This window comes from Ictalurus furcatus, chromosome 20 (genome assembly GCF_023375685.1).
Source record: "Ictalurus furcatus strain D&B chromosome 20, Billie_1.0, whole genome shotgun sequence".
Classification (NCBI taxonomy): domain Eukaryota; kingdom Metazoa; phylum Chordata; class Actinopteri; order Siluriformes; family Ictaluridae; genus Ictalurus; species Ictalurus furcatus.
In genome coordinates this window covers 13173645-13185644 of record NC_071274.1, presented here as the reverse complement: position 1 = coordinate 13185644, position 12000 = coordinate 13173645, and the positions used below count along the sequence as shown (strand labels likewise).

The 12000-nt window shown below is 39.2% G+C and overlaps 1 protein-coding gene across 2 annotated transcripts in view; it reads left to right on the top strand.

Annotated features, from left to right (window-relative positions):
• The first annotated feature begins 422 nt into the window (after nucleotides 1–422).
• wu:fb63a08 (MAM and LDL-receptor class A domain-containing protein 1) overlaps nucleotides 423–12000 on the top strand; it is a 63802-nt gene continuing 52224 nt past the window's right edge. Inside the window, exons 1-5 of one of the 2 annotated variants that reach the window (XM_053651452.1) lie at nucleotides 423–624; nucleotides 736–776; nucleotides 903–992; nucleotides 10716–10960; nucleotides 11182–11260. In XM_053651452.1, the coding sequence (XP_053507427.1) occupies nucleotides 551–624; nucleotides 736–776; nucleotides 903–992; nucleotides 10716–10960; nucleotides 11182–11260 (529 nt within the window). In that variant the 5' untranslated portion in view covers nucleotides 423–550. The remainder of the gene's footprint in view (nucleotides 625–735; nucleotides 777–902; nucleotides 993–10715; nucleotides 10961–11181; nucleotides 11261–12000) is intronic. The other variant, XM_053651453.1, reaches the window with a different exon arrangement.

Here is a 12000-nt window from a genome sequence, read left to right as displayed (position 1 = left end):
TCCATCGTGGTGGTGTACAGAGTCAAAATTACAACAATTGTGTTGCTGTCCAAATACTTATAGACCTTACTGTATGTCAGTGAAGCCACAGAAAAAAAATATGTCAATAACTGGCAGCAGCACATTCAGAGCAGACATAAGTCAATGTTAATCAGCCTGAGTGCACAAGCATGGGTCATAGTCTGATAAGGACTAGGACACAATCATTACCAGAGGAGTAATAAACTACCCTTTTTCCTGTGTAGACGTGAACCGAATTACAACACATGACAAGCAGATAAGAGTTAACAATTAAGAGTTAACAGATAAGAGAAACAATTACTCATATGACCATTCCTTTTTTACTGTAAACATTGGCCAATCCATGTCATTAGTCAGTATGCCTTCAAGATCCTCCTTGGTTCTTAAGCCTTGCCCAACACACTCCTCCCTCAGTTAACAGGACAAAGTGCTTTGAAAGACTACCGAACACAACAGTAAAATAGCAGAAGAAACCTACTACAACTACCACTGCTGAATCTTAAGCAGTAAACTTCCAAAAAGGGATACAATGGCAAGACATACATGGGTTTGCCTTCTATTAATAGTCTGCATATTTGTGATGATCAGTGAAGCTTCATTAAGGTATGTTTCTTTTATGTATATGTTATATAATAATTAATTATTATTAAATATTTAATATTATTATTGTTGTTATTATTATTCTTTATTTATTATTAAAATACATTTCCACAGTAAGCCTTCAATTAATCTTCCTGATTGGAGGCCAAATGCAGGTTAGAATTTAACCTTTATACTTTTTGTTTGCTGTCTTATAAACTTATATAGATGACTTGGTGATTTATTTAAAAAGAAAAAAGTCAATACCTAATATTTTTTTCCACTCCTTGCATTTGTTTCAGATTATATTACAAAGTGTGATTTTGACAGTGATCAGTCTCCATTCTGTGGCTGGAGTGTACAGGGGTTAATCAGAAACCATGCAGGACATGGTAAATTGCAGAAACACCTTTGAAAATGCTATATATTCCCATATTCACTTTGCAGATCACAACATACTATATTATATTAACATTTTAGCAAATATTTCATATAATTTAATGTGGTTAGACAGTTGCATTTGGACTCTGGTTAATACATAACAATAACGTTCATTAATACTTCATTAATAGATATGAACAAATGATTAGGTATTCAGAATTTGACAATTACATGTTTATATTTAAATTCATGTCATTGTTAATGTGTATATACAGTATTATCATTTAATAGTAATGAACATATGATTAGTCAGTCTGTATATAATAACAATTTACAGTGCATCCGGAAAGTATTCACAGTGCTTCACTTTTTCCACATTTTGTTATGTTACAGCCTTATTCCAAAATGGATTAAATTAATTATTTTCCTCAAAATTCTACAAACAATACCCCATAATGACAATGTGAAAGAAGTTTGTTTGAAATCTTTGCAAATTTATTAAAAATAAAAAACAAAAAAAGCACATGTACATAAGTATTCACAGCCTTTGCCATGACACTCAAAATTGAGCTCAGGTGCATCCTGTGTCCACTGATCATCCTTGAGATGTTTCTACAACTTGATTGGAGTCCACCTGTGGTAAATTCAGTTGATTGGACATGACTTGGAAAGGCACACATCTGTCTATATAAGGTCCCACAGTTAACAATGCATGTCAGAGCACAATCCAAGCCATGAGGGCATCATGTCCCGGTTCCGGTGACAGGGTACGCTGGCGTGTTTTGCTGCCGCTCCTGTTACCATTGGGTTTGTTTTGGTTTGTTTTGGTTTGTTTTGGTTTGTTTTGGTTTGGTTTGGTTTGTTTTGTTTTGGTTTGTTTTGGTTTGTTTTGGTTTATTATTTTAAGCCATATTTATTTATTTTTTAAATAACTGCGAGTTTTTTAAGTTACATTGTCTTTAGTGCCGTAACGATTGCGATGTGGCGGTGCCATTTTATATATTTTGGATTGTAGTTTTTTATTTCTGTGCTTTACCTGGAATAACCTGCAGTGTGTAACTCTGAATCAACGCCTTGGTCCGGCTGCGTTTGTGGATTGTGTGTGAGGATTGTACGACTTTGTGCTCGCAGTGCGCTCGGGAGTTTCACTCGATCTGGCCTTGCGAGTGTGCACTCAGCGACCATGGCACTAAGGTACACTACACGCCAGCTATTGAATATAAACAGAACTGTTATTGCCTGCCAAAGACTCTTACAATCTCTGTTGAGATGCTGGTCTGCTACGTCCTAAGCGATATAAACATCGGGGTTTGAGGTGCAGTCTTGCTGTCTCATCCTCTCCTAACATCTATGTCCATATCAGTCGACATAAGACCAACAAACTGCTCCATACTGGTGTTGATCACAGCAATTTAATATCAGTTCCCCGCGTGGAGATTAAACCACTGGCGTCTCCGCTTCAGAGCCTGGCTTATGCCGCATTATTCAATGCGCGGTCTGTGAATAACAAAGCGCTGCTTTTATCGGATTTTCTTACAGATAAAAAGCTGGACTTGTTGTTTTTAACTGAAACCTGGCATAAAGAAAATGATGGGCTCCTGTTTAACCAGATCACTCCAGCGGGCTTTGGAGTTTTAGATCTCCCGAGGTTATCTGGCAGAGGCGGAGGCATTATTGTGGTTTACAACTTGAAGTTCAACACAAGCGCTGTGTCTGTTCCCCAGTTTTCATCATTTGAATGCCTGGTCTTGAGTATTTCTGCTCCTGTATCCACCATCATCGCTACTGTCTATAAACCACCTAAGGCTAAGGCACATGTAGCTTTTATGAGTTTGCGGACTTCCTATCGATGTTGAGTATGAAGTTTGACAGAATTCTAATTGTGGGAGATTTTAACATTCATGTGGACCAGAGTGACTCTGCAGCGGCTAAGGAATTTCTGTCTCTAATTGATTGTTTTAACTTCACACAGTTTGTAACTGACCCTACTCATAACAAGGGTCATACGCTGGATCTTGTGATTGCAAACAGCTAATTTGAATCGCAGTTTTCATCTATTGACATTGGACTGTCTGATCATTCAGCTGTCTTTTTTAACCTCGAACTGTATCATTCAAGTGAGCCTACCATCCGAACAGTAACCTTCCGGAAGTGGAAGTCTATCGATCAGACAGCTTTCTTCAGTTCTGTGGTTTCCATCCTAAGCGATCTTCATCCCTCATCACTGGAGGAGAAAGTTCTACAGCTAAATTCCACTCTTGCTGCTAATCTTGACACTTTTGCTCCTCTAAGGTCACGTAAGGTCACATTCGCTCGCTCTGCTCCCTGGTATAATGACGATCTGCGCACTAGAATGGCTGTATGTCGGAAAATGGAGCGAAAATGGCGCCTTACTGGACTGAATGTCTACTATCAAGTGTGGAAGGATCTTCTGGGGGATTATTGTGCACTAATGGAGACTGCAAGATCCTCTTACTTCTCTCAGACTATTGCAAACAATCAAAATAATCCCAGACACTTGTTCCAAACCATAAACAGATTGCTTCAAGTTAATGCTGTTACCACTTTGCCTGTTTCTCAGCAGCTCTGTGATTCTTTTCTACAGTTTTTAATTCTAAGATTGTCAATGTTCGCAAAGAAATTTCTGTTAACCCTGACTGTGCCACTTCACTCCTTTGTCCATCTGGGTTCACTGGTGCTTCTTTCACTCATTTCTCACTGCTTAATTCTGAGGCTCTCACAAGGGAGGTATCCAGCATGAAATCTACCACTTGCTTACTGGATCCAATTCCTACGAATTTATTCAAATCGTGCTTCGCTGTGTGGTGCCCTACTATCCTCAGCATTATAAATGAATCACTGGAGACTGGGGTCGTTCCAGCAGTACTAAAGACTGCTGCTGTTACACCTGTACCAAAGAGAGAAAATGTTTCTGTGGATGATTTTAACAATTTTCGTCCCATCTCAAATCTTCCGTTTTTGGCAAAAATACTTGAGCGTGTTGTTGCCTCTCAACTCTGCAATCATCTTACAACCAATAACCTCCTTGAACCCCTTCAGTCAGGTTTTCGTAAATTTCACAGCACTGAAACGGCGTTGGTCAAAGTTACCAATGACTTGTTGATGGCCTCTGATTCTGGAGCTACCTCCCTTCTTATTCTTCTTGACCTTAGAGCCGCCTTCGATACTGTGGACCATGGTCTTTTACTTACCCGCCTTGAAAGTGTTTTTGGTGTGTCCGGGACAGTTTTAAACTGGTTTAAATCCTATTTTACTGACCGTTCCCAGTTTATTTCTATGTGTGGCTTTAGGTCTGACACTTGCTCGGTGCTTACTGGTGTTCCTCAGGGTTCAGTTCTAGGCCCTCTACTCTTCAATATTTATCTATCTCCACTTGGGCATCTGCTACGATCGCTTGGCCTCCATTATCACTTTTATGCTGACGATACCCAGATCTACATTCACTCTAAATCTGGTGAAAACATTGATGCTTGTTATCTTTCTGACTGTATTTCTGAGATAAAAATATGGATGAACAATAACTTTCTGTGCCTGAACAGCGGGAAAACTGAGGTTATGGTTATAGGTTCCCGTCATCAAATTCACAAAGCGACTCCACTGTCTCTGTTTGTTGATGGCTCTGTTTTAGAGACCCAAAGTAAGACGAGGAACCTTGGTGTAATTTTTGACACCAGCCTCACTTTTGATTTTTTTGTTCAAGGCACTGTGGAGGCATCCTTTTTTCACCTCAGAAATATAGCCAGACTACGCCCAATGCTAAACTTATCTGTCGCTGAAAAGCTGATTAATTCATTTGTTGTCACACAGCTGGATTACTGTAATGCCATCTTAGCCAGAGTTTCTAAAACCGCAATTAACAAACTGCAATATGTTCAGAACTCTGCCCCCCGGATCCTGACGGGAACCAGGAAATGTGACCATATTACTCCTGTTTTGAAGTCCTTATACTGTCGATTTCAAGATCATGATGTTGACATACAAGGCATTACATGGATTGGCTCCGCAATACTTATCTGGCTTATTAATCCCTTACACCCCAAATCGCAGACTGTGCTCCTCACAGTGTAATCCGTTAACTGTTCCACAAACACACCTAAAATCTATGGGTGACAGGGCTTTTTCTGTCTATGCTCTTTCACTTTGGAACTCTCTTCCTCCTGAACTCAGGGAAGCCCAGACTTTTGGCATTTTTAAAGCTCTTCTCAAGACACACTTTTTTAAACTTGCATTCGACTGCTGATGTCTTTTTAGATTGTTTTATAATTATTTTTTATTATTAATGTTGTTGTTTTTTTTCTTATTAACTTTTATTTGTTTTATTTTTCTGTGGACTGTGATTTTATGTACAGTGCTTTGAGAAGCTGCTTTAAAGGCGCTTTATAAAATAAAGATGATGATTATTATTATTATTATTATTATTATTATTATCATACTCAAAAAGACTTGAGGCTGTAAATGGTGCCAAAGATGCTTCAACAAAGTACTGAGCGAAGGCTGTGAATACTTATGTACATGTGCTTTTTTGTTTTTTTTATTTTAATAAATTTGCAAATATTACAAACAAACTTCTTTCATGTTGTCATTATGGGGTATTGTTTGTAGAATTTAGAGGAAATTAATGAATTTAATCCATTTTGGAATAAGGCTGTAACATAACAAAATGTGGAAAAAAGTGAAACGCTGTGAATACTTTCCAGATGCACTGTATAACAAATGTTTATAAATTACACATGTTGTTGCTTGTGTGTGAATATACTATATTATTAGATCATTAATTATTACGATATTATGAATAGTCAATTCATATTTGAAAATTAGGAATATAGTTCATGTTGTTGTGGCCACCCACATAACTCGGTTCGTCTCACCCTGAAATGGCAATGTGGAGCCATTTTGTGGGCCCACCACAGGTGTGGAATGCAGACCAGTCCCTGGATGAGGTCCTTGCAATCATAATTATTCAGTCTCAGGAAGTATAACTCTGTTATTTGTGCATATGCCACAGATAGGGTTTGGAAACTCAGGTAAGGAGCGTGGCAGAGCTGCCAACTGAACACCACTTGGTGGTGAGTTGGATTGTTTTGACTTCTGTGCTCAGTAACCACAGACCTACCTCTAATCTTTCATTTCTTGGCAAAATAATTGAAAAAGTTGTGTCCATACAGCTAAATAACTATCTCAACATCAGTAATCTCAATGAGACATTTCAGTCTGGCTTTTTGTCCAACCATAGCACAGAAACTGCTCTTCTAAAAGTTTTCAATGATCTGCAACAAAATAAGGACTCAGGTGATCTCAGTGCTGCCTTTGACACAGTCGACCATGGGAGTCTGCTTGACCGACTGCAAAACTAAGTTGGCTTATCAGGCCTAGTCCTAGATTGGTTTACATCCTACTTAAGTGGTAGGGTTGCACTGGGTACACACAACTCCAGATGTAATGCGATATCTTGTGGTGTTCCCCAAGGCTCAATTTTGGGTCCTTTATTATTTAACTTATATATGCTGCCATTAGCTGGTGTAATTAATCAATATAATCTCCTTCCATCAGTATGCAGATGACACGCAACTTGCACCAGATGCAAACAATTCAATTAGCACACTTGTAAACTGCATAGAGAGCATAAACTTGAGGATGTCACAGAACTTTCTGCAGCTAAATAAAGATAAGACAGAGGTACTGATTATCAGAAATGATGCACAGAATGTTATGTTGAACACAGACAAGAGGGGACCCAAATGCAGAACACAGACACAGGACTGAAAGTAAATAGGATTTATTGAAGGGTAGTGGAAACTGTAAAAATGGGAAAGGAGTTTGATAACAAGTAATCACGGTCAGGATTCGAACTCAGGTCTGCCACATATGAGACAAGGGCATAGCTGATGCCCCATAGGGGAAGGGAAATCAGGGCTGAAAGCAAGCAGATTAGAGTCTTGTCAAGATTGGGGCTCGAACTCAGGTCAATGGTGTGAGAGCTGAGTGCAAAGCAGGAGACCCACGGTGTAAACAGACAGGATAAGCACAGAGCTGTCATGAACTGGTTTAAGTTGGGACACATGGAAGGATGTGTGGATGCGCCAGGATCTGGGGAGCTTGAGTCTGACCACAGATGGATTAATGACATTCTCTATGGTAAATGGGCTTAGATAATGAGGAGTGAGTTTCTTGGAACTGTCCTTGCGAGGAATGTCTTTCAATGAGAGCCATACCTTTTAGCCTGGCTGTTAGCTGGGTGCGGGAGTATGATGACAGTCAGCCAGGTGCCGGTTGCAGTCAGCAGAGCGGAGGAGGGCAGAATGGGCCTCCTTCCATATCTTGCGGTAGCGCCTGATGTGGACCTTTATATATCGCCCTCCTGGGTGGGGAAGAGGGGAGGCTCATAACCCAGGGAACACATAAAGGGGGACATACCAGTGGCAGTACTGGACAGAGAACTGTGGGCATACATAATCCAGGCAAGCTGAGAGCTCCAGGTGGAGGGGTTGTTGGTGGCGACACATCGTAGTACTGCTTCCAACTCCTGATTAGCCCGCTTCGCTTAGCCATTAGTCTGGGGATGAAAACCAAAAGAGAGACTCACAGTGGCCCCTAGAGTATTACAGAAAGCCTTTCATAAGTAGGAAATTAACTGGGGTCTGCAGTCTGACACTATGTCCTGGAAGATACCATGTAGCCTGAAGACGTGATTAGTCACAAGTTCTGCAGTCTCATGGGCTGTGGAGAGCTTGGGGAGAGCAATAAAGTGTACTGCCTTGGAAAAACGATCTACATTGGTCAGGATGGTGGTTTTGATTTGCAAGTTGGGCAGACTGGTGATGAAGTTTAAGGCAATATGGGTCCACGGGAAGGCTGGGAACAGGCTGCAATTGGAGCAAGGGTTGCAGGCAAATCGGGAGCAGTGACACCACTGGAGGAACTGGGAATGTACAGAGTCAGTCCGAAGGCAGAGCTGAGGAGTGGCAGGAGGTACTTGTTCTTCACTGTAATGTTGTTGAGGCCCTGGTAATCAACGCAAGGATGGAAGGTCTTACCTTTCTTGGCCACAAAGAAAAAGCCAGCACCCGGGGGGAGGAGGAAGGTTGGATGATGCCAGCAGTGAGAGACTCTGTTATGTATTTATTCCCGGCCTCTCTCTCAGGATGGGACAGTTTATACAAATGACCAGAGGGTAGGGCAGCACCAGGGAGGAGGTTGATAGCACAAGGCACATGAGGTGGTAAGGAAAGGACCAGGTCCTTGCTAAAACCCTCACCCAGGTCATGGTACATGGGAGGCATAGTGAAGAGGTCTGGATGAGTGGGCATTGGGGAACCTATGGTGGTCGCAATGGGAGGAAGGGCTGATTTCAGGCATGAAGAGTGACAGAAAGTGCTCCAATTAACAACTCTCTCTGCTGACCAGTCTATGTTGGGATTGTGTCTTTTCAGCCAAGAATAGCCTAGCACCCATGGGTTACCTGGGGAGGAGATGAGGTTCAGCTGAACCTTCTCATGGTGGTTCCCAGAAAGCACAAGAGCAATGGAGCAGTGCAATGGGTTATCCAGGCCAGGAATTTCCCATCCAGGGAATTGACATTATTTGTGGATTCAGGGACTCAATGGATAAGCTGGGCTGTGACGATAACTCCTTATCCAGGAAGTTATCTTTGGTGCCTGATTCAATAAGTGTGAGGCGGGGAACAGAGAGCTGATTATAGCACAGGGTAGCAGGAATCTGAAAGCAGCATTAGGGGGTCAGGAGTTGCAGCTGTTTGGCTCAACAGCAGCCCCCATTCTACTGGTGAACCACCCCCCACTTCTAAACGCAAGGAGCAGCTAGCCAGGGTGTGGCCTGGTTGGCCACAATAGCAGCAAGCACCTGTCTGGAATCTTCTCTCCTGCTCAGCAGGAGTAAGCTGGGTCCGACCCAGCTGCATGGGTTCTTCCCTGGGTGACTTGGATGGGGCAGAGAGTCAGGGGCAGGATGGTGAATGAAGAAGAGAACTTGAGGTAAAAGGTGCCTGGGTTTCAATTTTCAATCAGGGAGGGTGTGAACTGGAGGGATCGTGGTTAACAGTGATCTCAGTTTTAAAAAACATAGCAATGTTTGTAAAACAGCATATTATCACCTTTGGAACATCTCTAAAGTACATTATATCGTCTCCCGCACAGATAGTGAGAAACTCATACAGTGCCCTCCACTAATGTTGGCACCCTTGGTAAATATGAGCAAAGAAGGCTATGAAAAATTGTCTTATCTGTTCAACGTTTTGATTTTTTGTTAAAAAAAATTCACAAAAAAATACTCTGCTCTCATGGATATCAAACAACTGCAAACAAAACACAGGTGTATATATATATATATATATATATATATATATATATATATATATATATAAAACAATTATTGGCACCATTATGAATTCAGCCTTCTTCGCTCATATTTACCAAGGGTGCCAATATTAGAGAAGGGCACTGTACATGCACTTGTTACATCTAGTATCGACTACTGCAACAGTGTTTTGGTTGGCTTACGAAAGAGTGCCATTGAACACTTACAAAGAGTTCAGAATGCAGCTGCAGAAATGCAGAAATGTACTAGACTAAAGAATCATATCACTCCAGCACTTGAATCAATTCAATGGCTACCTGTGTCTAACATAATTTATTTTAAAATCCTTTTATTTCTTTTATTTATTTAATTTTATCTCTTACTACTGATTTTATTTCCCTGTATCTACTGTATGTCTTCTGTAAAACACTTTGTAAAAATTGTTTTAAAAAGTGTTAAATAAATAAAGCTTTACTTACTTATTTACTTACTTTGCATGCAAGCAAGTTTACCTGGTAAACCCAGGAGCAACCAACTTTACAATTATTGGACAACTTGAGATGGACTGACCCAGCCCAGACCTCAATCCAATTGAAAATCTGTGGCAAGATGAAAGAAATTTGCTGTTCACATGGTTACAGAGCTTGTGCAATATTGCCAAATAGAGTGGGCAATGTTTACCCGCCTTCCAAGGTTGCATAAATCAAATGGAAAAATCCCAATTTTGTCCATTTCAATTACAGTTTGTAAGCCTATAAAATATGGAAAAATACAACGGGGGATACTTCAAAGCAGTGTAACTAATCTTTTTTCATAGCTTTTAATTACATATTAATTAAATGTATTAAAGTGAGATGGATTGCATCAAAGACATCTGAAGCATTAATTACATGATTTGCATTTACATTTTTGTTATACAGTGAATAATTGGAGTTACTTCATTGTATAATATCTTTTGCTTTCAGTCACCTCTCATCAATGATTAGCTTATACACAATACCACATGGTATTTGTTCAGCCTGACTCTGACCCCATTGTAATGCAGTATAATATAATAATTATGGTGCTATGTGTTATTGAATGCTATGTCCTTGAACATGCTATTGTTACTCACTAATACTACAAATACTGTGGCATCATGGTGAGGGTCAATATTAAAAAATAAATAAATTTGTTTTTGTTAAATTCAAGATGTAAAGCAAATACAAAATATTTTGAATACTTTATAATTCAATACCAAATTAATTGTTTAGCCATCTGTTTAATTTTATCCAAATAGAAAATAATAAAATAAAACAGTGGTACTTCAGCAAATGCTCAAATATTTGACAGAAACACTGAAATCATTATACTTATCTAACAAACACTGTTCACTCTGTTCACTGCCCTGTACACCTCAGAGCAATTCTACCTCTCAAGAGATCCAGTGAGCCCTGTAACTTGGCTAAAGAGTGAGGTTCTGTATCTGTCTGGAGACTCGTGTCTTGAATTCTGGTATTATAAACCAGGGCATGAAAGCTCAGAACTGCGAGTCCTGCTAAGTGATGATGATCTCCAAACACAAATCTGGAGCTCTCTGTACACCGATGGCTACACCTGGAGGCAGGTGCTCATTCCACTGAGTTACTCAGAGATTCCTGTGAAGGTACAATAAATTACTTTTTTTTTTACCCTCACTATTGCAAAGATTTTAAGTTATTTGCTAGCTTTATGAAATGACAGAATTTCCAAAAGGTTTATTCTGTTTATAATTTTTAGGGCAAAAATACAAAATCATGACTTAATGATTTTGCTAAGCATTAAGCCTAGTCACCGAGTTATAATGTAAATAATATATACTTTTTAAAATGTTTGTTCTTGCTACAGATTATTTTTGAACTTCCACAAAGCCCAGGAATGGAAGAAACTGTATTTGACAGGATTGGAGTACAGCGGGGACATTGTGGTGAGTAAATCTGTGATTATACTAATCACCTCTTTAACATATGCAGGACCCTCTCCCCCCATTTAGTTCACCATAATTCTATACAATGAAGAAGTGAGCACAGTAAATCATGACATCAATCTTCTACTCTACTCACTGTAAATTTATTATTAGCCTTCTATGTGAGCAATTATGAAATAACAGTTTTAAATAATTCCACAAGTTGTTATTTTAATTGTTTTTGAACCTAAAATCCATAATCAATTTTATTTTTTTTAACTTTGACCTTTATTTTGGCTGGATGTCATTTATAAATTACTTTGAGCCCTCTATGTGAGTAATTATGAAATAGTAGTTTTAAACATTCCACAAGTTGTTATTTTAATTGTTTTTGAACCTAAAATCCATAATCAACTTTATTTTTTAAAAATTTGACCTTTATTTTGGCTGGATGTCATTTATAAATGACTTTGACCCATTAAGGGTAAACCCTTTCCTATGCGTAATGAGAGTCAAAACTCATTTTTATAACATTTAAGATTAAAAAATACCTTAAAGGTTAAATTAAATAATACTTATTTAATTATATATAAATACTTTCTCAGACCACGCTCTTTGCCTTTTTTGACACATGCTTTATAGTCTCTGGGGTAGAGAATGTTTTTTTTATAACATAAAATTTTTTATGCAAAGCATGTCTATGATATGAAAGAGGATGCGCAAGTACCTTTTTCGAGATCTTACCTCTGATCTTATCTACA